Raw genomic sequence first — 26898 nt, 5'->3', positions numbered from 1 at the left:
GGTTTTTAAATATACTTAAGTAATAAAAATAAATAAAATGGGTAAAATGTACTTAAGTATTAAAAGTAAAAGTATAAATCATTTCAAATAATTTATATTAAGCAAACCAGACGGCACTATTTTCTTGTTTTTTTTATTTACGGATAGCCAGGGGCACACTCCAACACTCAGACATACTTTACAAATTAAGCATTTGTGTTTAGTGAGTCCACCAGATCAGAGGCAGTAGAGATATCCAGGGAGGTTCTCTTGATAAGTGGGTGAATTGAAAAAATGTCCTATCCTGCTAAGAATTCTAAATGTAACAAGTACTTTTGGGTGTCAGAGAAAATGTATGGAGTAAAAAGTACATGATTTTCTTTAGAAATGTAGTGAAGTAAAAGTACAGCTACCCCCAAAAATGACTTAAGTAGTACTTTAAAGTATTTTTACTTAAGTACTTTACACCACTGTTGTAACCCTAGGTCTGAGTGGGGAGGAGGAAAGGAGGAGGAGGTTTGGAACTCTCTTTCTTATTGGTCAAATAACTAATTTACCGCCTGGTGGTGACACCAGGTAGGCCAAAACTCCATCACACCAAAACAGGCAAACATTTCAGGCGGTCTTTTCAAACAGCTCTTACACTAAAAGGGCAATATCCTTATTTTCACAATTTCACAGTATTATTTCAACCTCCATAGTGTGGTAATGTACATGAAACACAGAAAACCACGTTTTTGACTTCACTGGGCCTTTAAAGGAATACTACTGTACACTCGAAAACTACATTTTTGCAATTTGTTCATTAGTCCACTGTTAATATAATCCCTAGAAAAGGTGCATGTCAGCAGTGAAGTTTTCAAGATGGAGCACTTTCAATATAGAGCTAAAACTGTCATGCGTTTTTAATGTATTCACAACAAAACATTGAGAAATATTTTGTTCTGTCCTCCAGGATCCTCAGTCAGCCATTCCAAAGGGCACTCTTTTGGCCATCCTTATAACTGGAATTACTTATGTGGCAGTGACTGTTTCTACTGGTAATCTTTCTCTTTATAAAATGAACATGAAGTGACAGTAGCAAAACGAGTACACTATTTAAAATGAATAAAAATTCCACAATTAGTTAATTGAAGACTCAAGTTAATATTCTCATCCTTTCTTACAGGATCTTGTATCCTTAGAGACGCCACTGGCGATCACAATGATACCTCCAGTGTCAGTGACTTGAACTGCACGGATGCTGCCTGCACACTTGGTTATGACTTCTCGATTTGTAAGGAAGGAGGCTGCAAATTTGGACTTATGAACGATTTCCAAGTATGTCTGGGCCTGGGGTGATGTGTAGGATTCTCTTAACGTTGACATTAACATACACCTCCAATAATTATTAACCTCACATGATGTAACAAAGTTTAGCCAGAGAGCCTACAGCTTAAAGGGATAGTTCACCCAAACTACAACACTGCATATTGGTTTCCTTACCCTGTAAGCAGTTTATGGACAAGGTAAGACACCTTGCTTTGGTTTTGTTTACCTGGTCGCTGTCAGGAAGAAAACCAATACGTAATTTTGAAATTTAGGTGAACCGTCCCCTTTAAAATAGTCTCACGCATTATAACCCCCACCCCGATTCTGATTTTCATTCGAACTACTGGTAGAAGCAGGTCTCCTACCTCTGCTGAAAGTTGACCTCTAGTCTATCACAATGCTCTGATTGGATGTTTTCAGATATGCTTTTTTCCCAAAAGGAATTATTCTTTAAAATAGTCACCTGAAATAGAGCCTTATAAAAGAGAGGGTAACCTTATATGATCCTTTAATACCATGGTAGTTGTTTGATGTGGAGCGCTGAGAATTTGATTTGGGTTAGTGTTGGGCAATTTAGTGATAAAATGGGCTGCAAATAATTATTCTGTCTCTCACGGCAGTTCAGAAGCTGCATTTCTCTCACTACGCTATTCTCCTTTCTGCTTGAATTTTTGACAATAGCTGTAGGGGCTTGCAGTGTTAGTTAGTGGTAAACAATGGGAGCTGGGATAATAGTGCTTGTGTTGTGAGTCACAAGGCATTCTCTAGGTCTTGAATGAGACCATTGACAGCAACCACTGTGCGTAGGCACCCACCCTCTTTGTGACACTGATATCATAGGCAAGTGGTACAGGGTTACCCAGTACCAAAGCCAAGTGCACTTACATGGCATTACTGACAAAGGCACTTGTCGATTGGTTTGCACGGCAGACATAGAGTTGAACAATACACCTTGCTGTTGTTGTTTTTTTGTTATGAACACACACTGCAAGCCTTTTACAAGTTGGTCATGGTTAGCACTAATCTTTTTGTATTTTCTGACATGCTCTTATACCTTGAGGTGTTTTGCCATGACTTTGCATTACTTTCTCCCCACTACCACTAATGGCTTAGCACCCCTATGGTACCCTCTATAACATGACGTTTGTTTTTGCATTTCAATCTTTTCAATAGCTGTAGTTTAATCTCAGTTCATGAGAGAATGTGTGTGTTGCCTGATATCATTGAAGGTGCCAACTAGTGAAGTAACGTCTAGGCTTGTTGTTGGCTAGGTCATGAGTTTGGTGTCTGGGTTTGGACCTCTGATCACTGCTGGTATTTTCTCTGCCACACTGTCATCAGCCCTGGCCTCTCTCGTCAGTGCCCCAAAAGTCTTCCAGGTGAGAACCCTCCTTCAGTATTTGTTATGTTTTGAGTATTTTCGAGGAGTACATTTTTACGGCCGGTTTCCCAGACACAGATTGGGCCTGGACCTAAAAGCATGCCAATGGAGAATATACTGTATATACATTTGTTCATATGGGCAGAATATTGTATAAAATAAATAAATAAAAATGTGACAGCTTGCTGGTCGCTCTGTGATCAATAAGCTACCATTTTTTCGATATGAAAAGGAGACAAAAATATAACTGACCTGCACTGCACATAGGAAAGTCTCCAGATGACCAGTAGGCAAAGTGAGAATGTTCTGAAAGCTTCATTCGAATCAATCATGAATACACTAAGAAACCCATTGACCCCTTATGGAGCATCAGTTGGACAAAAGTCTTGCTGAGTCTATGAGATGATGCGCTAATAATGGCAGCACCGCTTTATCAAATGTTGATAATGATCATTTAAGCCATGCCGTGAAAACAGTTTTTATGGGCACACAAATCCAAAACGATTTATGCAATTGCAAAATCGAACGCTTTTACCCGAAAGTCACCTAACTTGCTTGGTTCTTCAATAGGCTATGGGTAGGCTAATTTACCTACTTGTTAGATGTGCATTTGGTATCCAGCTGTTAGGTTAGGCCTAGTGTTATTGTCAACCATCATCAGTTAATCCAGGATTTTTCTGAATGACAGTCAAGTGACAAACAGCTGTTGTGAGATAGCATGCGATGCAAAAACAGTTATGTTGATTATCTGCTTGATTTGCAGCAGGGTCTACAAGATGTTACAAAGAAAGCATCAAGGTAATGAGTTAATGTTTCATATAATTCAACTCCATCTGATCCAGAAGTTCGGTGCGTCCATGAATCCACGTAAATCCACCGACTATGTTACCTTTCATCTGAATTATCTGTGGCGATCGGGAGAGTGGGCCATTGAGTTATTGTTTATAGGTTTTACCGCGGAGCGCGGCTTCAAACATATTGTGTAATGTGAATTGTCAATGATCACGGCCCTACGGATCCTCATAGGCCAATTATGCAATATGTTTGAAGCGTGCGCTCCAAGCCGCGCTCCGCGGTAAAACCTATAAACAATAACTCAATGGCCCACTCTCCCGATCGCCACAGATAATTCAGATGAAAGGTAACATAGTCGGTGGATTCATGGACGCACCGAACTTCTGGATCAGATGGAGTTAAGGAAGAGAAAGCAGCGAGATCAGGCGATGGCAATTTCCTCCTTTTATGGAGTTGAGATCTGTCTGACATTTCCACCTGACCTAATTAGAGCACCCCTGGTCCAGCTGAGTAAATGGCAACGAATTAAAGGAGTATTCCACCAACTCCTTGGGCCTTTTCTACAGTTTCTGTGCATCGGATTGGAGACTGAAGGCTATTGTGTGCAATAGTGTAAGATAGCCTAGGCAAACACCCAATGGTATGGTATTTTCCTATCTATCATTCAGGACTTTTAATGAAAACAAATGAGTAGCCTAGTGGGCTTGTAAACAAAATGATTTGGTGAATTTGAATGACGTAAATAATGATGATGATGGTGAGAGCCCAATAGTAGATGGACTCCGATCCCTTTAATCATAGAGGCTATTGTTACTTTGTGTCTCTAAAATCATAATGTTGCTATTGCTATTGTCATGTGACAAAGAGTATTTTTTCAATTGAAACAACCAAATATCGGCCTTTTTCACATGAACTGTTTATTGTCATAAATTCGGTAGCCTATGCTACAAAATATATTCTGCCCAAAGCCTAAAGAACAGCTACATGATTTAATGAAAAGCAGCAAATAAACACAACATTTGTGTTTCACATTCTTTAATAAAAGACTCAGAAACTGAAAGAGGCAATAGGCTACAGCTCTCTTCACAGTTTCCTGCCAAATAGGCCTACAAGGAAACTATATATCTCGACGACCTTGAGTGTGCGGGGGTCTGAACGCAGCGTAGTACATTCCACAAAAAGTTTTGCTCAACAAAAAGACACGTATGCGGCTTAATCTGTGTCCGGGAAACTGCCCCTTAGACATTATTTTAGATATCCAATATTATGTCAAAAATGAGTATACGGTATGTCCAGTCAATTGAATTGGATGTTAGACCTTTCCCACTTTATATGCTTGGATTTGGTTTCTCAATGTATTTGTGTGGCTGTTTAGGCTTTGTGCAAGGACAACATCTACCCAGGCCTCCATGTCTTTGCTAAGGGATATGGAAAGAACAATGAACCTTTACGGGGCTACGTCCTCACCTTCTGTATTGGTCTGGCCTTCATTCTTATTGGTAGGTTTTTTTGTACATTATTGAGCATTATGGGTAATGAAGTCATTCTAGTTTCCAAACTGGCCAACAAACAGATTACTACAGTGTACAAAATCACTCATGTATCAGTCTATTTATAGTTTTATTTGTGATTTCTCCCCTTAGCTGAGCTGAATGTCATTGCTCCCATCATTTCAAACTTCTTTCTGGCCTCATATGCCTTGATAAACTTTTCTGTGTTCCATGCATCTCTGGCCAACTCTCCAGGTAAGGATTGGTTTTGATATATGTACTCTCCGATATATTCACTTTTCATTCAAATTAATCGTTGCCCTTTACACTCGTAGCCATATACGGGTTGAAAATGGCAGATCTGACTGATAAATCCTAAATTGGAATGCAGCGGCTGTACAGTAACATGCTATACATCATCACGGTAACCCAATTTCAACATAAACAAACATTGTGTAAAATATGTTGAATTTGTACGTTTAAAACAATGTCAGATCTTCAACATTATATCCACTATCAGAAAAAAACAATAGGCCGGGCAGCACCTCCTACTGGAGAATTTATCTATAGTTACCCTTTGGTTTCCCATCCTGGGTTTTAATCAAGTCCTGCTATGATATTTGTCACTGATTATTACCAATGTACTATCATGAGAATAATTGTTTAGAGATCATTTTCAAATCAAATCAAATTGTATTTGTCACATACACATATTTAGCAGATGTTACTGTGGATGCAGCAAAATGCTTGTGTTCCTAACTCCAACCGTGCAGTATATCTAACAATTCACAACAATACACACAAATCTAATAGTAAAATAATGAATTTAAGAAATATATAAATATTAGGACGAGCAATGTCGGATTCACTAAAATGCAATGTCGGATTGACTAAAATACAGTAGAATAGAAACAGTATATACATATGAAATGAGTAAAGCAGTATGTAAACATTATTAGTGACTAGTGTTCCATTATTAAAGTGATCAGTGATTCCATGTCTATGTATATAGGGCAGCAGCCTCTAAGGTGCAGGGTTGATTACCTGGGTGATAGCTGGCTAGTGATGGCTTTTTAACAGTCTGATGGTCTTGAGATAGAAGCTGTTTTTCAGTCTCTCGGTCTCAGCTTTGATGCACCTCTACTGACCTCGCTTTCTGGATGATACGGTAGCGGGATGAACAGGCCGTGGCTCGGGTGGTTGATGTCCTTGATTATATTTTTGGCCTTCCTGTTACATCGGATGCTGCAGGTGTCCTGGAGGGAAGGCAGTGTGCCTCCAATGATGGGGCTCAGATGCAACTATCCAACCACACCCCCCTCTGGAGAGCCCTGCGGTTGTGGCCGGTGCAGTTGCCATACCAGGCAGTGATACACCCCGACAGGATGCTCTCAATTGTGCATCTGTAAAAGTATTTGAGGGTCTTTGGGGCCAAGCCAAATTTCTTCAGCCTCTTGAGGTTGAAGAGGCGCTGTTGCGCCTTCTTCACCACACTGTCTGTGTTGGTGGCCCATTTCAGATCGTCAGTGAATGTGTACGCCGAGGAACTGGAAGCTTTCCACCTTCTCCACTTCGGTCCCGTGAATGTGGAAAGGGGCATGTTCCCTCTGCTTTTTCCTGAAGCTCCTTCATTTTGTTGATGTTGAGGGAGAGGTTATTTTCCTGGCCCTCACCTCCTCCCTGTAGACTGTCTCATTATTTTTGGTAATCAGGCCTACTATGGTTGTGTCGTCTGCAAACTTGATGATCGAGTTGGAGGCGTGTGTGGCCACGCAGTCACAGGTAAACAGGGAGTTCAGGAGGGGGCTGAGTATGCACTCTTGTGGGGCCCACGTGTTGAGGATCAATGAAGTGGAAGGGTTGTTTCCTACCTTCACCACCTGGGGGCGGCCCATCAGGAAGTCCAGGACCCAGTTGCACAAAACGGGGTTCAGACCCAGGACACTGTGCTTGATGATGAGCTTGGAGGGTACTATGGTGTTGAAGGCTGAGATAGTCAATGAACAGTATTCTTACATAAGTATTCCTCTAGTACAGGTGGGATAGGGCAGTGTGCAGTGCAATGGCGATTGCATTGTCTGTGGATCTATTGAGGCGGTAAGCAAATTGAAGTGGGTCTAGGGTGTCAGATAAGGTAGAGATGATATGATCTGTAACTAGCCTCTCAAAGCACTTCATGATGACAGAAGTGAGTGCTACAGGGTGATCTGCAAATGCTCTAAGAGCACGGCTAGGGATGCCCCCTGGGCCGGCAGCCTTGCAAGGGTTAACACGCTTAAATGTCTTACTCACGCCGGACACAGAGAAGGAGAGCCCCCAGTCCTTGGGAGAGGGCCACGTCGATGGCACTGTGTTATCCTCAAAGCGGGCGAAGAATGTGTTTAGCTTGTCTGGGAGCAAGACATCGGTGTCTGCGACGTGGCTGGTTTTCCCTTTGTAATTCATGATTGTCTATAGACCCTGCCACGTGTCTGAGCTGTTGAATTGCGACTCCACTTTGTCTCTGTACTGACGTTTTGCCTATTTGATTGCCTTACGAAGGGAATAACTACAATATTTGTATTCAACCATTTTCCCAGTCACTTTGCCAATGTTAAATGTGTTGGTTCATGCTTTCAGTTTAGCGCGAATGCTGCCACCTATCTATGGTTTCTGGTTTGGGTAGGTTCTAATAGTCACAGTGGAAACAACATCCCCTATACACTTCCTAATGAACTCAGTCACCGTGTCCGTGTATACATCAATGTTATCATCTGAGGATAATCGGAACGTATCCCAGTCCGCTTGATCAAAACCATCTTGAACCATGGATTCCAATTGCTCAGACCAGCGTTGAATAGATCTTAGCACAGGTACTTCCTGTTTGAGTTTCTGCCTATAGGAAGGGAGGAGCAAAATGGAGTCATGATCTGTTTTGCCAAAGGGAGGGCAGAGGAGGGTCTTGTAGACATCCCAGAAGAGAGAATAGCAGTGGCCGTGTGTTTTCCCAGCGCGAGTACTACAGTCAATGTATTGATAGAATTTCGGTAGCGTTTTTCTCAAAAGTGCTTTGTTAAAATCCCCAGCTACAATAAATGTTGCCTCAGCATATGTGGTTTTCAGTTTGCATAAAGTCCAGTGTAGTTCCTTGAGGTCCGTCGTGGTATCGGCTTGGGGGGGAATATACACAGCTGTGACTATAACAAGAGAGTTCTCTTGGGAGGTAATACGGTCGGCATTTGATTGTGAGTTATTCTAGGTTGGGTGAACAAAAGGACTTGAGTTTCTGTACGTTATCACAATCACACCATGAGTGGTTAATCATGAAACATACACCACCGCTCTTATTCTTCCCAGAGAGTTCTTTATTCCTGTCTGCGTGATGTACTGAGAACCCAGCTGGCTGTATGGATGGGGATAGTATATCCGGAGAGAGCCATGATTCTGTGAAACAGAGTATGTTACAGTCCCTGATGTCTCTTTGGAAGGAGATCCTCGCCCTGAGCTCGTCTACTTTATTGTCTAGAGACTGAACATTAGCAAGTAATATACTCGGAAGTGGTGGATGGTGTGCCTGCCTCCTGAGTCGGACTAGAATGCTACTCCGAATACCTCTTCTCCGCCGGTGGATTCTTGGAGGAGCCTCTAGGATATGTCCAATTGCCCTGGGGGGTTGGAACAAAGGATCCAATTCGGGAATGTCGTATTCCTGGTCGTAGTGCTGGTGAGTTACCAACGATCTGATATCCAAAACCAATTTCCAGCTGTATTTAATAACACAAAAAACGTTCTGGGATAATAGTGTAAGAAATAACACACAAAAGAAACTAAATACTGCAAAGTTGCTAAGGAGCTAGAAGCCGAGCTGCCATGTCTGCGGGCGCCATCTTGCTGTTTTGAAGTTTAGATGTTACTGTAACTATACATTTCTTCTTATGTAATCATATACAGTGTGCATGTTCAAGATAGCATGCAAAGGTTGTGTCAGGTTTGTGAATATCTACACAATTGCTGTAATAATCTGTGAGTAATCTCAAACAGAATTGACCTTGCACCATGTACTTTTAATGTCACCTCAACTGCAATCCAGGTGATTTGGTTATAAATAAACAAAATATCTGACATTATCTTCCCATTTGAACTTTGCTGTGCTTATATATGGTTGAAAGCGCAGTGATGGACATTTGGTGACAACTAAACCAAAAATCTAACATTGTTTTTCCATTGGAATTTGGTTGTGCTTTTAGATGGTTAAAAGCACAGTGATAACGAGTGGCATGTATTCATGGATGCCAAGGGAACCCAGGCCTCTCCCCAAAATGACCATGAAAAAAACATACAATTATTTAGCTTTCCTCTCTCTGTGTTTCATCATTTCCCTTCAATTAGCAAGTGGCTGAATGTATCTCACCGGAGAAAGCAACAGCACCCCTCGTCTCTGTATGTGTAGGCCATCTATCTGATGCTGTCTATTCCAAAACAGTATGACATTGTTGCCGCCCGAAGCATTGAATGCAAGGGAATCCAGTGAGCATTTGGCCTCCCTTGATAAATTGTTTATTTAAAGAATAGCCAATCAGCGTTGAGCTAAACTGAGTGAGCTCAACTGTGAATGGTCCTGGCGCACCAAAAAAAGTGTTACGGGTAGACAGTTTGGACTTGGCCTCACTCCTATCAAATCGCATTAAGAGCATGCGTCATTGACAGAAATACCTTAAATTGTTTCATCTCGTGTTGTTGTCTTCCGGTTGCTAGCTAGCTAAAATTGTCCCTTTCCTAAATTAGCCATGGATGGAGATATGGATTTGGACTTGTGGTTTTACTTAATTCTCCATACTGGCCAATGATTATAATAGCGATTCTGATCCAACCAGTAATTCATACATTGTGCCCCTGGCCGGAGAGAATGGGAGTTCAATATGTAGCTAGATGTAGAAGGCTAATGATAACTAACTAACGTTGCCCATGAAAGGAAGTTAGGCTAGCGAGCAAGCATTTTAGCCGGGTAGCCTAAGACAGCAAAAAATAAAAGTGTGTATTGTATGATAGAGTGATAGACCATGGCGTCAACATGAAAGAGAGGAGGATGGCATTGGCGTTTCTCTGCAAGTAGGGTGAGTCAACATGGTTTTTCTACTTGTACGAACATGCACGCACACACGCACAGAAATCAGATACATGGACAACCACATCATATTTTGCTTACTTTGACTGGACTAAATTGTTTTTGGTATCTTTTTGTTGTCACTGTATTACACTAAAGGTGATTTGATGATGTTGAAATGTTGAAGTTGATGGTGCTGGAATAGTGGAGGCAGCTCCTGTTTTCTTTGCGACTTGCGGTAACTCTCCGTGGTTCTAAATCAATAGTTGTTAAGTGGTACGAAAATGTCGGAAACATTAACTTGCTTGACCATTCTGTAGGTCATGTAACTGTTTGTTCCATGTAATATGCTTTGTGGACTTCAATGGACAGAGGTGTGGTTGAATTTATTCTGTCACTTTGTCTACTTATTGTCTCTACCTTTAGGCTTACAGTTGAAGTTGGACGTTTACATACACCTTAGCCAAATATTTAAACTCAGTTTTTCACCATTCCTGACATTTCATCCTAGTAGAAATTCCCTGTCTTAGGTCAGTTAAGATCACCACTTTATTTTAAGAATGTGAAATGTCAGAATAATAGTAGAGATAATGATTAATTTCAGCTTTTATTTCTTTCATCACATTCCCAGTGGGTCAGAAGTTTACATGCACTCAATTAGTATTTGGTAGCATTACCTTTAAATTGTTTAACTTGGGTCAAACGTTTCGGGTAGCCTTCCACAAGCGTCACACAATAAGTTGGGTGAATTTTGGCCCATTCCTCCTGATAAAGCTGGTGTAACCGAGTCAGGTTTGTAGGCCTCCATGGTCGCACACGCTTTTTTCAGTTCTGCCAACAAATCTTCTATAGGATTGAGGTCAGGGCTTTGTGATGACCACTCCAATAACTTTGTTGTCCTTAAGCCATTTTGCCACAACTTTGGAAGTTTGCTTGGGGTCATGGTCCATTTGGAAGACCCATTTGTGATCAAGCTTTAACTTCCTGACTGATGTCTTGAGATGTTGCTTCACTATATCCACATAATTTACCTGCCTCATGAAGCCATCTATTTTGTGAAGTGCACCAGTCCCTCCTGTAGCAAGGCACCCCCACAACATGATGCTGCCACCCCCGTGCTTCACAGTTGGGATGGTGTTCTTCGGCTTGCAAGCATCCCTCTTTTTCCTCCAAACATAACGATGGTCATTCTGGCCAAACAGTTCTATTTTTGTTTCATTAGACCAGAGGACAATCCTCCAAAAAGTACAATCTTTGTCCCCATGTGCAGTTGCAAACCATAGTCTGGCTTTTTTATGGCGGTTTTGGAGCAGTGGTTTCTTCCTTGCTGAGCAGCCTTTCAGGTTATGTCAATATAGGACTCATTTTACTGTGGATATAGATACTTTTGTACCTGTTTCCTCCAGCATCTTCACTTTGCTGTTGTTCTGAGATTGATTTGCAGTTTTCGCACCAAAGTACGTTCATCTCTAGGAGACAGAACGCGTATCCTTCCTGAGCGGTATGACTGCTGCATGGTCCCATGGTGTTTATACTTGCGTGCTATTGTTTGCACAGATGAACGTGGTACCTTCAGGCGTTTGACAATTGCTCCCAAGGTTGAACCAGACTTGTGGAGGTCTACAATTTTTTGTAGATTTCTTTTGATTTTCTCATGATGTCAAGCAAAGAGTCACTGAGTTTGAAGGTAGGCCTTTAAATACATCCACAGGTATACCTCCATTTGATTCAAATTAAGTCAATTAGCCTATCAGAAGCTTCTAAAGCCATGACATAATTTTCTTGAATTTTCCAAGCTGTTTAAAGGCCCAGTCAACTTAGTGTATGTATACTTCTGACCCACTGGAATTGTGATACAGTGAATTATAAGTGAAATAATCTGTCTGTAAACAATTGTTGGTAGATGTTCTACCCGACTTACCAAAACTATAGTTTGTTAACAAGAAATTTGTGGAGTGGTTGAAAAACAAGTTATAATGACTCCAACCTAAGTGTATGTAAACTTCTGACTTCAACTGTAGGTTGTAATTATATTGATCAACATCTCAACCAAATATTACCCAATTATATCCACGTTGAAATTATGTGGTGTTTCCAGTGGGCTGGCTCTTCTCTTCCCAGCACTGGATGGGTTTTGACTGACACCCCTTCTGAATTTGAGCACCCAGTGCGACAAGAAGTTTCCCCCATCTCTCCCGCTAATTGGGCAACTTTAAAAAATGTTTTTGTTGTCTGAGTGAGGGAAATGCTGCAAATTAAGTGGACTATGTATTTTGCTAAACACCCTTGAGTCCAAATGTGCACTTCACATTTCCATATCATAAAACTCAAGTTCGCCACGGCACACACACCTGAATGCAATCATGACTCTTTTCTATGCGCACCAAAATGATTATCTGTTTCCCTGAATTGCTTTATGTAAGCTTAACACTGTAATATCATATTTTATAACTTAGCTAGGCATGTTGGCAATAGAACAAGCTTTCAAATGATTCCCAACTGACCCAGATTGCGATTTATAATGGACCGTTTTTGGATTGTGTAAACAACAACAGTAATTGTGTGATGGTGGGGATGCCGGGTTGTGTTCCAAACAAAAAAACTACAAGCGTGCTTGCTTTAGATACTCAACGGCACAGCTAGGAGTGTTCAAAAGGCACCTTATAGTTGAAGACTCTTCTTTGAGTCATAAAAGTGCATTAAAATGACTTAAGAACTGTGCACACTTTGGAGAGGTGTTTGGCCACTTGGCGACACTAGTTAGTCCTCTCACTCAAACCTTTGTAATTTTTTGTCTTTCCAGGAATATTCTTATCATGTATCCAGAGTATTTTCAGATTTCGCTATCAACAAACGCGGTGAAAAGTACAATAAATGTAAAATGCACATAAATTCAACAGTGTAATGTTTGGATTCATCATTGTGTCAGGTGAACTGTCTCCACCTTTGGTCTAATAATTTTCCCATTATCTCCAAACTTTTCCCTTTCAATGGCTACCATGGTTATGCAAATGCTGTTATATTTCTTCCGTAAGAAACATTTCAATTCAGCCCTGTCCCTATAGGCCAATTCCCACGAGTGTAAAGGGTTAAATGACGTTCTAACTCTGTTGTTTTTACACACTGATGTCACTACATATATATTCCCAGCCTGTGTTTTGTCAATATTAATTTATTGTTAATGTTTTGTTCTACTGTACATTGTACTCTCTCCCTTCTAAATAGGATGGCGGCCAAGCTTCAAATATTTCAATAAGTGGGTCTCGCTGGCTGGAGCCGTACTTTGTTGTGCTGTCATGTTTGTTGTAAACTGGTGGGCCGCCCTTATGACCAATATCATTGTCTTGGCTCTCTATGTATATGTCAGCTATAAGAAACCAGGTAAATGGTCCTCTTCTCACATAGTATTTGAATGTAATCTGGGACAGAAAACTATGGGCAGTATTTTCTCTTTGCTGTAAGAACACTGTGTCTTTCTCATACACACATATTATAATACTACATGTATTTTCACTATATTCTAGTGTTGATGTCGGCTGTTGTTACACTTCTGTTCAATATTTGTCTCTAATCTATTGTTTTATTTTTTCTTCATTCTTTTTTCATTTTATTCCCACACAGATGTTAACTGGGGCTCCTCCACTCAAGCCTTGATCTATAACCATGCCCTGACACACTGCCTCCTTCTCACTGGTGTAGAGGACCACGTCAAAAACTTCAGGTAGCACAGCAGCAGGTCCTTTTAGAGGAGCATCAGCGTAACTGTTACACATCATACTGCACACTACTAAAATAATACCCACGTACTATGGAATGAATCCTGCACCTTGACGTTGTGTACTTCAGCAACAACATTCAATGTTCAACATCAGGGCCCATTTATACCAAGTGTCTCAGAGCAAGAGTACTGATCTAGGATCAGGTCGCCCTGTCCATTCATTATCATCTAAAATGCAAATTCGGGATCTTAAATTAGTCTTTACCATTATCTTAAATTACTCTTTTATTTCAGTTTTTATCAATTTAAACAAAAACGATACATTGTACAATGCTCCACAATATGTGAAAGTGTATATGTTGGTATTGTGCTTCCAATGAGTGGTATTATACAGTGGACGGTTAGAGGTGTTATGGTGCGTGCATAACCAAGCGGTAACTAATTTACCACATTTGGGAAAAATACACCTGAATGGCCCTACACAACTGGTAATTATGAGTTAAATCAGCCATGAATCCCATTGTGACGGGGGAATGGAAGCTTGTTGTGTGCAATTGAATGCAAGATTCACAAAAGAAAATTAACATTAACGTGTAGAATTTTTGTAGTCCTTTAAATTAGGATGTGACATGTACAATACAAATGCATTCTGACTAAATATATTGTAGCGGCGGCAACCTATTAGAAGTAGGTCACACAAATCCAACTCAAGGCTTAATATGTGATAATCAGTTTCAGTTTGAATTTGTTTGTTTGAACTGGGAAAATATTCATTTCTCACCGGATTGGCCTTCGACAGAGCTGCTGGCACTGCATCTCTTGAAGAATATCCGTATATCCATCTAACGTTAGTCGTTAGCTAGCCTACAGTTGAGAAATTGAGGATAATACAATGACATTGTGATCAACACTATGTCCCCTTTTCTACACATGACCCACTGATAATTGTTTTGCAATGGCCTACTGAATGAAAGCAATTGAGTATGAAAATATATGTGCATGATGTTTCGTCATCTGTCTCATTTATAGCCTGGCACAGATAGCAAAACTACGTTAAATACAATGTTAATTAGATATCATCGCCACATGACTTATGTCGAATTTAAAAGACACCGTAAACATTAACGTTAGCCATCTCGCAACGTCTATTACACTGTAACTTACAGGCAGCCTCACTAAATCCGTAAACATAGGCACCCTCATAGTTATCATCCTGACCAACTTGCCCTCTAAATACACCTCTGCTGTCTTCAACCAGGATCTCAGGGATCACTGCCCCATAGCCTGCGTCCGTAATGGGTCCGCGGTCAAACGACCACCCCTCATCACTGTCAAACCCTCCCTAAAACACTTCAGCTAGCAGGCCTTTCTAATCGACCTGATCCGGGTATGCTGGAAGGATATTGACCTCATCTCATCTGTAGAGGATGCCTGGTTGTTCTTTAAAAGTGCTTTCCTCACCATCTTAAATAAGCATGTCACATTCAAAAAATGTAGAACTAAGAACAGATATAGTCCTTGGTTCACTCAGACTTGACTACCCATGACCAGCATAAAAACATCCTGTGGCGTACTGCATCAGCATCTTTTCAGGGAAGTCAGGAACCAATATACACAGTCAGGAAAGCAAAGGCTAGCTTTTTCAAACAGAAATTTGCATCCTGTAGCACTAATCCCCAAAAGTTTTGGAACACTGTAAAGTCCATGGAGAATAAGAGCACCTCCTCCCAGCTGCCCACAGCACTGAGGCTAGGAAACACTGTCACCGCTGATAAATCTACAATAATCGAGAATTTTAATAAGCATTTATCTACGGCTGGCCATGCTTTCCACCTGGCTACCCCTACCCCAGGCAACAGCTCTGCACTCCCCGCAGCAACTTGCCCATGCCCCCCTCTCCCCCCGCTTCTCCTTCACCCAAATCCAGATAGCTGATGTTCTGAAAGAGCTGCAAAATCAGTTAAGCTAGACAATATGGACCCTCTCTTTCTAAAATTATCTGCCGCAGTTATTGCAACCCCTATTACTAGCCTGTTCAATCTCTCTTTCGTATCGTCTGAGATCCCTAAAGATTGGAAAGCTGCCCATCTTCAAAGGGGGAGACACTCCAGACCCAAACTGTTACAGACCTATATCCATCCTGCCCTGTCTTTCTAAAGTCTTCGAAAGCCAAGTTAACAAACCGATTACCAACCACTTTGAATCCCACCATACCTTCTCCGCTATGCAATCTGGTTTCCGAGCTGGTCATGGGTGCACCTCAGCCACACTCAAGATCCTAAACGATATCATAACCACCATGGATAAAAGACAGTACCTTGCAGCCGTCTTCATTGACCTCGCCAAGGCTTTCAACTCTGTCAATCATCACATTCTTATCGGCAGACTAAATAATCTTGGTTTCTCAAATGACTGCCTTGCCTGGTTCACTATTTCTGAGATAGAGTTCAGTGTGTGAAATCAGAGTGCCTGTTATCCTGACCTCTGGCAGTCTCTATGGGGGTGACACAGGGTTCAATTCTCGGGCCGAATCTTTTCTCTGTATATATCAATGATGTCGCTCTTGCTGCTGGTGATTCTCTGATCAACCTCTACGCAGACGACACCATTCTGTGTACTTCTGGCCCTTTTTTGGACACTGTGTTAACAACACTCCAGACGAGCTTCAATGGCATACAACACTCCTTCTGTGGCCTACAACTGCTCTTAAATGCAAGTAAAACCAAATGCATGCTCTTCAACCGATCGCTGCCCGCACCCACCCGCCCGACTAGCATCACTACTCTGCACGTTCTGACTTAGAATATGTGGACAACTACAAATACCTAGGTGTCTGGTTAGACTGTAAACGCTCCTTCCAGACTCACATTAAGCATCTCCAATCCAAAATTAAATTTCGCAACAAAGCCTCCTTCACTCATGCTGCCAAACATACCCTCGTAAAACTGAGTATCCTATAGAATCGCCTCCAACACTCTACTCAGGAAATTAGATGTAGTCTATCACAGTGCCATTCGTTTCACCAAAGCCCCATATACTACCCACCACTGCGACCTCTATGCTCTCGTTGGCTGGCCTTTGCTACATATTCGTCGCCAAACCCACTGGCTCCAGGTCATCTATAAGTCTTCGCTAGGTAAAGCCCCGCCTTATCTCAGCACACTGGTCACCATAGCAACACCCACCCTTAGCACACGCTCCAGCAGGTATATTTCACTGGTCATCCCCAAAGTCAACACCTCATTTGGCCACCTTTCCTTTCAGTTCTCTGCTGCCAATGACTGGAACAAATTGCAAAAATCACTCAAGCTGGAGACATATCATATCTCCCTCATTAACTTTAAGCATCAGCTGTCAGAGCAGATTACCGATCACTGTACCTGTATACAGCCCATCTGTAAATAGCCCACCCAACTCCCTCATCCCCATATTGTTATTATTTCTTTGCTATTTTGCACCCCAGTATCTCTACTTGCACATCATCATCTGCACAGCTATCACTTCAGTGTTAATGCTAAATTGTCATTATTTCCACTATGGCCTATTTATTGCCTTACCTCCCTAATCTTACTGTATATAGATTTTTCTATTGTGTTATTGACTGTACGTTTGTTTATCCCATGTGTAACTTTGTGTTGTTGTTTTTGTCGCACTGCTTTGCTTTATCTTGGCCATGTCGCAGTTGTAAATGAGAACTTGTTCTCAACAGGCCCACCTGGTAAAATAAAGGTGAAATAAAAATAAAAAATGAAACGTATTGGTTAACAAAGCTTTGATTATGACCAAAGTCTATAGTAGTGAATACTCTCTCTCTCTCTGTTCTAACTTACCACACATTCACATCGTAGCCTATCTGCATGAATTCGTTGTGTCAGAGCCTTTTCCAAAATGTTAGCTACAGGTAGGTCTAACAGTCACAAGCGTGTGCAGCAGCCTCTGCAGCAGCAGCCTCCCCCAGGTCCTAGTGCCCGCCCGATATGAAGTTTAAGATGTGATGGAACGGTTGTCGGAAGAAAAAAAAATCACAGAGAAAATATATTGACTGATATATTGATTTATTTAGGGGGGCTAATGAACAGGCCTAGCAACATCCCTGTCTCACTTCAGAACAAATTTCCTTTAGATTTTTGGGGGGGACTGTTGTAGTGAATTTGTTATTCAGTGCTTTTGTATGGACTAATAGCAGTAAGGCCCACAATTGTTTTTCATCAAACAATTTTTTTAAATATTTTTTTATTCTTCAATCAGTCTTAAAATTCCAAATCAAAGCGCTAAATGATCCTTGGTATGACCTTCTTAAAACAGTTCCATATAGCTTAGTAGACAGGGCTTAGGCTTTAGGTGGTTTTATTGTGTCATGTTGCGTTCTGTGATTTAAAGGTTAAGTTTGTACACTGCGCCTACTAATGTTCCATTGCATTTTGTTACAATATGATTTGGCACATTTTGTATATTTGCCATACATTTTAATTAAAAAAAAATGTACAAATAATTTTTAAGGGCTTGTTGGAATATATTTCACAAAACATTTCCAAATAAATGTTTTAATATATTTACCTAATATATATGTAAAAAAAAAAATCTAAAATACATTAATGCATTCCAGAATGTATTTTTAAACGCATTTTCTGATCCATTTAACAGATATTGTGATTTCAATTTTACACACATACGTATATATAGATTTTACTGTAAGTACAATACTTAATATTTGTTGGAATGTATTAAAATCTAGTAAATACATTTTTTAAAAGAATACATTATTTGGCCAATTTAAAAATGTCACATGTATCCTGAAAAACGTAAATCGATTATTTATTTATTTTTTTCATACGGGATAGACCCCAGTGTCTGGTGATGACTGGATACCCCAATGCCCGGCCTGCTTTACTCCATCTGGTAAACGCATTCACTAAGAACGTAGGCCTTATGGTGTGTGGCCACGTCCGCACGGTACGTATCATTACAAGCCTAGCCGCTAAGCCTTATCAACTACAAAGCATCTCTGTACATACACAGTATACATCTTACATATAGTTTACAGCTTACTTATATTTTTAGGAGTAACAGCTTTGATTGTTTCATTATCCTAAGGTGTCCCGTCGGCCAAACTTCAAGGAGATGTCTCTTGATCATGCCCGCTACCAGCGCTGGCTGCTGAAGAATCGCATCAAGGCCTTCTACACCCCTGTGTTTGCTGAAGACCTGAGACATGGAGCTCAGTACCTTTTACAGGTGATTGTTCTGCAGTGCACTGCTATAATATGTGGTATATCCTCAGTATGGTGTCTGCCTAGCCTGGTCCCAGATCTGTTTATGCTATCATGTTAAGTATTTTTCATGACCAGGAGTGGAAAGGAGTGGCATGATGGCACAAATTAACTGGTTCCCAGGCTCTTGTCTATCATGATCTTTTTCAATGTGCCAATCACCATCTAACCTTGTTTTTTTAATTTTTTTTATTTAACCAGGCAAGTCAGTTAAGAACAAATTCTTATTTACAATGACGGCCTAGGAACAGGGGGTTAATCTGCCTTGTTCAGGGGCAGAACGACAGATTTTTACCTTGTCAGCTCAGGGATTTGATCTTGCAACCTTTCAGTTACTGGTCCAATGCTCTAACCACTAGGCTATCTGCCGCATAAAGAGGTAGTTATGACTACACTTTGTGCATGTTGTTCAAGGGATTTTTATTGAAAGAGTCGGGTAATGGCCTTCCAATATTAATATGTTGATGTAAACATTTTTCATCTTCAAGGCCACAGGTTTGGGGCGTTTGAAGCCCAACACACTTGTGATGGGCTTTAAGAACAACTGGAGTGATGGCGAGATGAAAGATGTGGAAATGTATATCAACATCATCCAGTAAGTGTATCTAGTTTGACTGACTACATGGTTTGCTCTAGGGTGAAGTTTCCCCTAGGTACAGATCTAGGATCAGCTTCCCCTTCCCAATCCTGACCTTAACCATTAGACGGGAAAATGCTAAACCCAAGATCAGCATATAGAGGCAATTTCACCCTACATCACATGCTTTCCTGTGATTGAAATCACTTTGGCCATCTATTCTTATACTAAATTCCCTCTTCAGTGTTAGTAACAAGCTGTACGGTTGTGTTTCAGTGATGCCTTTGACTTGCAGCATGGTGTTGTCATCATCAGACTACAAGAGGGTCTTGATATCTCCCATATTCAAGACCCAGGTACAGTATTGTGTCATGCTGTATTCTTCATTTTCCCAGGAGCACTCATTCAACACACTCATTCCTCACAATCAAGTTTAATATTCCTTAGTAGTACAGACATAACTTCAGAAGGAAGCTTCAGTGGATAGCTTCAGATGGATTGAGCACACCCCCTTTCTAGCTATTCTATGGATTTTTTCACAGTAGTAAGGGTGCATCCGAAATGGCACCCTATTCCCTGTAGTGCACTTATAAAGCGCTGAGATTTCCTTCTGTTATTATTACTTCTTTTGACCAGAGGTCTATGTAGTGCACTATATAGGGAATAGAGTTCCATTTCAGACGCAAGCCTAAGGACTAGATAAAGTGCTCTGAGATTTGTCTGATTGCCCCTTCTCCAGATGAGCTCCTGTCATCCCATGAGAAGAAGGACGCGGGTATGAAGGATGTAGTGGTGTCTGTCAACATGCTTGGTAAAGACTCCGAGGACAGTAACTCCTTTCCACCATCCCTGATCACCAGTGCTCAAAACAGCCCTCTCATTCTCAGAGGTAATCTTTAGACTATAATGAGTATATAGGCACAGTGCTTCACAGGTAATGTTGTAAAACAGAAATACTCAGATTAAGCCTATTCATGTCTTGAAGTCCACTTTTAGTCCAGTTGACTTATCCTGGGTTCAGGAAACCAGCTCCAAACAACCATAAACAGGCCTAACTCGCACCAAAGTAATTAACATCTACTGTTTATGCTCATTTGAAAAGCTACAATGTGTCTTGGTCAGTCCCTCCAGGATTTTCTAAATCAACAATTCCCTGTATATTATGCAAGTGCTTGCAAATTTGACCAATCGCTGCACTATGTCCGCACAAAACAGTCAAATCATCGCAATATTATCTCATAAAACTGACCCATCACTGGAGTACAAAAAGAGGGCTCACAATTTCAACCAATCGCCACATTATATGGTTCAATCAGCGACACATCAACAAACTTTTTCCCTTAACAGCGCATTTTCAAAACAAATTTGACAAATTCAGACCTTTTGGGGACATGTGCTCAAACAAAAAAAGGGCAGTCTCCCAAAATATGACTCGTTGAGCCATTATTAAGAAGAGGGGAAAGCAGCACAATCTGATGAGTAAAGTATTTTGCAAAACTATTTTGAACTGAAATAAATGCTGCACTTATTAACAATGACCAACACAGTTCCAGTCAAAACAGAAGATTGTATAAAATACTGTAGCCTACCATTACTATATCCAACCAAACTCCATTGGTTGCCACAACCACTATCATGTATCTTAGTGGTTTTCAAAAAAGAGTGGTACAAAACGTGTAACCCCTGCGCATGCACATGGACATGTGTACACCAGAACATGGAGCACAATTGCCGCGCAAATGTATCCTGTCAGTACTGCCATAAACAGTTATGCATTTTCAAAACGCAAGATAGGCTACAAAAATATACTGTGTTTTAAGCTGAAAGGAGCTGAAAGTCATTCATGTTAGCAGCCAATGTCAACTAGGGATATATAATGTCGCTTCTCTGGAGTCCAGAGCAAGCAAAATCATATGGATTACTTGTAGCAGAGATTGCAGGATCAGACGGAAAGCATGTTCTGTCTGCATTGTGCCATCATTTTGGAAGGCAGCCTCCCAGCACAGTGAAAGAAAAGGGGGATACCTAGTCAGTTGTGCAACTGAATGCATTCAACTGAAATGTGTCTTCCGCATTTAACCCAACCCTTCTGAATCAAAGAGGGGCTGCCTTAATCAACATCCACGTCATCGGCGCCCAGGGAGCAGTTGTTGGCCAGCTGGGTATCCCTGTTCTTCCTCACAAATATTGTAATACATTTGCCAGAATATGTTACATCTTCATCCCATAATATTGAAGGCAGTGCAGTGTTACAGCTGCTTATCTTTAAAAATCAAAACTATGCCTATCTGATATATGAAAATGATCAATCAGCAGGTTAGCATATTGTTCTGGCAAAGATGAGTCAGTAGTAGATTGCTACACTGTATTTTATTTGGATGATAAATGTAGGCCTACTCTGTTTCTGCCTGGGCAAAACAGGCTTGAGTAAATGAAACAAGTTATTTCTGGTCACTAATCTGAATATGCGCAGCATGCCCGCCTTTGTGTGCCAATGCTGAATCAAGACGTGCAACATTTTAGTTCTGAAGCATATATGAGAATTTACCGATGACATGCAGGCAGTGGGTGCAGAGCAAGAACGACAAAAAATGTATACAAAAAAACTGGAAGGGCAAATGGGCATGTGCTTTGCACAGATAGAGCCCTCTGTGCATGTGCCTTGTTGCCATACAAAATGTCAGAATTGCCACAGCAAAATCGAGCATTTTTGCCCACAAATATAACAAAAAAACGGTGAAATCATGGATGCACTGCCTAGTATACAACTGTGCATGCCCAACTGGTGAAACATGTTTTCCTATGGGAAATTCTAACAGTCCACAGTCAATTACCGTCTTTGATAATAACTGTGTGACTGCCTTTGATGTGGTTGCTCCACAGAGACGAAGAGAAGTGCTAAGCCACTGAGCCTCACAGACCAAAGGCTTCTGGAGGCCAGCCAGCAGTTCAAGAAGAAGCAGTGCAAAGGCACCGTGGATGTGTGGTGGCTGTTTGATGACGGAGGTACAGTATGGCAAGTCAATGCTGTGATTATATTCGTATGCACCAAATGAATAGGCATTATATCCAATAGGAAAAGCTAATTTTCTGTTACAAAACACTTTGCTACAGTGAGCCCCAATGAATATGACCCAAGTGTCAACAATCAGATTGGACCCCAAAGAGTCGTCATTTATTACCATCATCCCTTATTTATCTGTTCCAAATGTTACAGGCTTGGCTCTGTTGATTCCGTACTTACTCACGGAAAAAAAGAAGTGGAAGGACTGCAAAATCCGTCTTTTTATTGGTGGGAAGATCAACAGGATTGACCATGATCGCAGGGCGTGAGTTATCATTCCTTCAGTCATGATGTGAGGCTGAGGAATCTATAATATAATCAAATATTTAGCAGCTGCTTTTATTCAAAGCGACTTTGCATGCATTCATTTTTTGTATGGGTGGCCCCAGCCAAAATCGAACCTCCGATCCTGGTATTGCAAGCGCCATGCTCTACCAACTGAGTCTGAAAAATTGAGATACCTTCTCTTGTTTTTGAATAGAATGGCTGCTCTGCTCAGCAAGTTCAGGATAGATTTCTCTGCGATCTATGTGCTGGGGGACATCAACACCAAGCCAAAGAAACACAAGTAAGATGCCTGCTGTGTCAAGATCATGCACTATTTACATACTGTATAAATATATTTTTTTAAACACTGTAGATATGTGGCTGGAGGATGCGGCATTACCACTAAACCAGCCAGGCCACAAGATCATGTTCAACATGAAGTCATTTATAGGTCACTGAGAAGCCTCCGTCAAAGAAACTGTGCAATTTGTGAAGTACAAAGAAACCCATTAGCCTAGGACTATAATGACAATGTAATCATAATTATAATGCAATAATAATTACGTTCATTGTGTGTACCGTTTACCTGTCTCTTGTAGTGTGCTTAGCTTTGAGGAAATGATCGAGCCGTATAAGCTAAAGGAGGACGACATGGAGCAGGAGGCTGCAGAAAGGTTGAAGGCTGAGGAGCCTTGGAGGATCTCAGACAACGAGCTGGAGCTTTACAGGGCCAAGGTCTGGATCTTTTAAAAAACAGATTTTAAAGTTAATTTCTAATTTTATTGAACGGATATAGAGGGAGGATGACACTGGGGAAAGTTAGAGGTTGTTTTAATCGCATATACAGTGGGGCAAAAAAGTATTTAGTCAGCCACCAATTGTGCAGGTTCTCCCAATTAAAAAGATGAGGGGCCTGTAATTTTCATCATAGGTACACTTCAACTATGACAGACAAAATGAGGGAAAAAATCCAGAAAATCACATTGTAGGATTTATAATGAATTTATTTGCAAATTATGGTGGAAAATAAGTATTTGGTCACCTACAAACAAGCAAGATTTCTGGCTCTGGCTCTCACAGACCTGTAACTTCTTCTTTAAGAGGCTCCTCTGTCCTCCACTCGTTACCTGTATTAATGGCACCTGTTTGAACTTGTTATCAGTATAAAAGACACCTGTCCACAACCTCAAACAGTCACACTCCAAACTCCACTATGGCCAAGACCAAAGAGCTGTCAAAGGACACCAGAAACAAAATTGTAGACCTGCACCAGGCTGGGAAGACTGAATCTGCAATAGGTAAGCAGCTTGGTTTGAAGAAATCAACTGTGGGAGCAATTATTAGGAAATGGAAGACATACAAGACCACTGATAATCTCCCTCGAACTGGGGCTCTACGCAAGATCTCACACCGTGGGGTCAAAATGATCACAAGAACGGTGAGCAAAAATTCCAGAACCACACGGGGGGACCTAGTGAATGGCCTGCAGAGAGCTGGGACTAAAGTAAGAAAGCCTACCATCAGTAACACACTACTCCGCCAGGGACTCAAATCCTGCAGTGCCAGACGTGTCTGCCCCCCCTCCCCCCGCTTAAGCCAGTACATGTCCAGGCCCGTCTGAAGTTTGCTAGAGAGCATTTGGATGATCCAGAAGAAGATTGGGAGAATGTCATATGGTCAGATGAAACCAAAATAGAACTTTTTGGTAAAAACTCAACTCGTCGTTTTTGGAGGACAAAGAATGCTGAGTTGCATCCAAAGAACACCATAGCTACTGTGAAGCATGGGGGTGGAAACATCATGCTTTGGGGCTGTTTTTCTGCAAAGGGACCAGGACGACTGATCCGTGTAAAGGAAAGAATGAATGGGGCCATGTATCGTGAGATTTTGAGTGAATACCTCCTTCCATCAGCAAGGGCATTGAAGATTAAATGTGGCTGGGTCTTTCAGCATGACAATGATCCCAAACACACCGCCCGTGCAACGAAGGAGTGGCTTCGTAAGAAGCATTTCAAGGTCCTGGAGTGGCCTAGCCAGTCTCCAGATCTCAACCCCATAGAAAATCTTTGGAGGGAGTTGAAAGTCCGTGTTGCCCAGCAACAGCCCCAAAACATCACTGCTCTAGAGGAGATCTGCATGGAGGAATGGGTCAAAATACCAGCAACAGTGTGTGAAAACCTTGTGAAGAATTACAGAAAACGTTTGACCTCTGTCATTACCAACAAAGGGTATATAACAAAGTATTGAGATAAACTTTTTTTATTGACCAAATACTTATTTTCCACCATAATTTGCAAATAAATTAATAAAAAATCCTACAATGTGATTTTCTGGATTTTTTTTCTAATTTTGTCTGGCATAGTTGAAGTGTACCCATGATGAAAATTATAGGCCTCTCTCATCTTTTTAAGTCGGAGAACTTGCACAATTGGTGGCTGACTAAATACTTTTTTGCCCCACTGTATATAGAACTAATATAAGCTGAGTTGTTCCTATTTATTTTTCCCCAGACTAACCGACAGATCAGATTGAATGAATTGCTGAAAGAACACTCAAACTCAGCAAAACTCATCGTTATGTAAGTAGTTATAATATTACATTATGTCTAGAACACAAATATAAAGTGATGGTATTGAAATGGACTGTTGATCTATTTAATTATCTATTTAATACTGTCTGTCTGTCCGTCCGTCCTTCTGACCGACTGACTCATTCCCTTTCCAACAGGAGCATGCCATTGGCCCGGAAGGGAACGGTGTCCAGTGCCCTCTACATGTGCTGGTTGGAGACTCTGTCGAAAGACCTGCCTCCTATTCTCTTAGTACGAGGCAACCACCAGAGTGTCCTTACTTTTTACTCTTAAAATTCCTCGCACTCTCAATTTACCTGACCAAAACTGTTATATTAGGAATTTATAGAATGGGGTGGGGGAGGGGGGTTAAAAAGTGTGCTCAAAGTGCATGGGGATATTATGGAACTAATTGTGTACTAATTGCATTCTCTTTACGTCAAGTATTAGTAGAAGTAGGCTAAAGTACCATAAATAGTCTGTCATAACAATTCACAAGTACAGTAGACCTAATTTTAATGTCACATAACAATACTGTGGAGTGTCTAAATAAACACATTTTGCTAATTTATGTAGTTATACACTAGTCTGGGTACCTGTCTTTTTAGCTATCATTCCAGTCATTGCCACTCCTTTTCCAGCTAAACACACCTGTACTGAGATTTGGCATATGACACGGAGTACAAAGACTGTAGTGTAACCTAAACAGACTAGTACCCAGGCTAGTTACACATGTAGAATGCAGTAGGTCACATCCTCTTGGAGCCTCAATGCTGTGGTGAACTAAATTATTCCATGCTAAAATCACACACCAGTTAGCCGACTTGAATGCAGTCAGAAGTGTTTTGACTTGTTTTTATTTATATATAATGCTTCTTTTAAATGACATTTAGTCAATTAATATGTAAGGGATGGGGGGATATAACAGGCCAATGAGAAATTGTTGTGGCTGTTTGTCGTTATGTATTATTTGACACCGGTTGGTTTTCATTGCCCCCTTGATGACGATAGCTAGATTGTTAGTATTATCTGAGATTTAAATATTTTCATTTTACATTGTGTTTCTTAAACATTTTAAATATTTGTTTGGTCAATAATTAAGGTTCCATTAGATTTTTTTGTATCTGAACAATGGTTGTTTTCTGTGTGTTGTCTTGTCTTTTTGATGACAGTCGTTACATTTTTTTATTTAAAATGTAAAACAATCTTTAAAAGCAAAGCCTCTATATTCTTAAATAACATTGTTATAGCCTATTTTGTACATTATGAAATTAACATCAACCACAGTCATGTGTGATTTGTAATCTGGTTAGGCCACAAAATAAATCATGCTCACTTGCAATACTAGGATTTGTGTGGTACGTCAGTCTGAAATGTATTTCGTATCTGATGAA

At 40.8% G+C, this 26898-nt stretch overlaps 1 protein-coding gene across 1 annotated transcript in view; it reads left to right on the top strand.

The window, feature by feature from the left end:
- Positions 1 to 26846, top strand: part of slc12a2l (solute carrier family 12 member 2-like) — a 46304-nt gene extending 19458 nt beyond the window's left edge. The window contains exons 9-26 of the mRNA XM_021606767.3: positions 935 to 1019; positions 1148 to 1299; positions 2562 to 2669; positions 4842 to 4965; positions 5110 to 5211; positions 13265 to 13420; positions 13661 to 13760; positions 18599 to 18710; positions 18852 to 18992; positions 19516 to 19622; positions 19881 to 19960; positions 20344 to 20493; positions 22488 to 22610; positions 22822 to 22933; positions 23150 to 23236; positions 23535 to 23670; positions 25446 to 25513; positions 25663 to 26846. Coding sequence (XP_021462442.3) covers positions 935 to 1019; positions 1148 to 1299; positions 2562 to 2669; positions 4842 to 4965; positions 5110 to 5211; positions 13265 to 13420; positions 13661 to 13760; positions 18599 to 18710; positions 18852 to 18992; positions 19516 to 19622; positions 19881 to 19960; positions 20344 to 20493; positions 22488 to 22610; positions 22822 to 22933; positions 23150 to 23236; positions 23535 to 23670; positions 25446 to 25513; positions 25663 to 25798 — 2079 coding nt within the window. The 3' untranslated portion in view covers positions 25799 to 26846. The remainder of the gene's footprint in view (positions 1 to 934; positions 1020 to 1147; positions 1300 to 2561; positions 2670 to 4841; positions 4966 to 5109; positions 5212 to 13264; positions 13421 to 13660; positions 13761 to 18598; positions 18711 to 18851; positions 18993 to 19515; positions 19623 to 19880; positions 19961 to 20343; positions 20494 to 22487; positions 22611 to 22821; positions 22934 to 23149; positions 23237 to 23534; positions 23671 to 25445; positions 25514 to 25662) is intronic.
- The last annotated feature ends 52 nt before the right edge of the window (positions 26847 to 26898 follow it).

Source organism: Oncorhynchus mykiss, chromosome 6 (genome assembly GCF_057628025.1).
Source record: "Oncorhynchus mykiss isolate SJ-2025 chromosome 6, ASM5762802v1, whole genome shotgun sequence".
Taxonomy (NCBI): domain Eukaryota; kingdom Metazoa; phylum Chordata; class Actinopteri; order Salmoniformes; family Salmonidae; genus Oncorhynchus; species Oncorhynchus mykiss.
The sequence above is the reverse complement of the archived record's forward strand: the minus strand, read 5'-3'. Positions and strand labels throughout refer to the sequence as shown.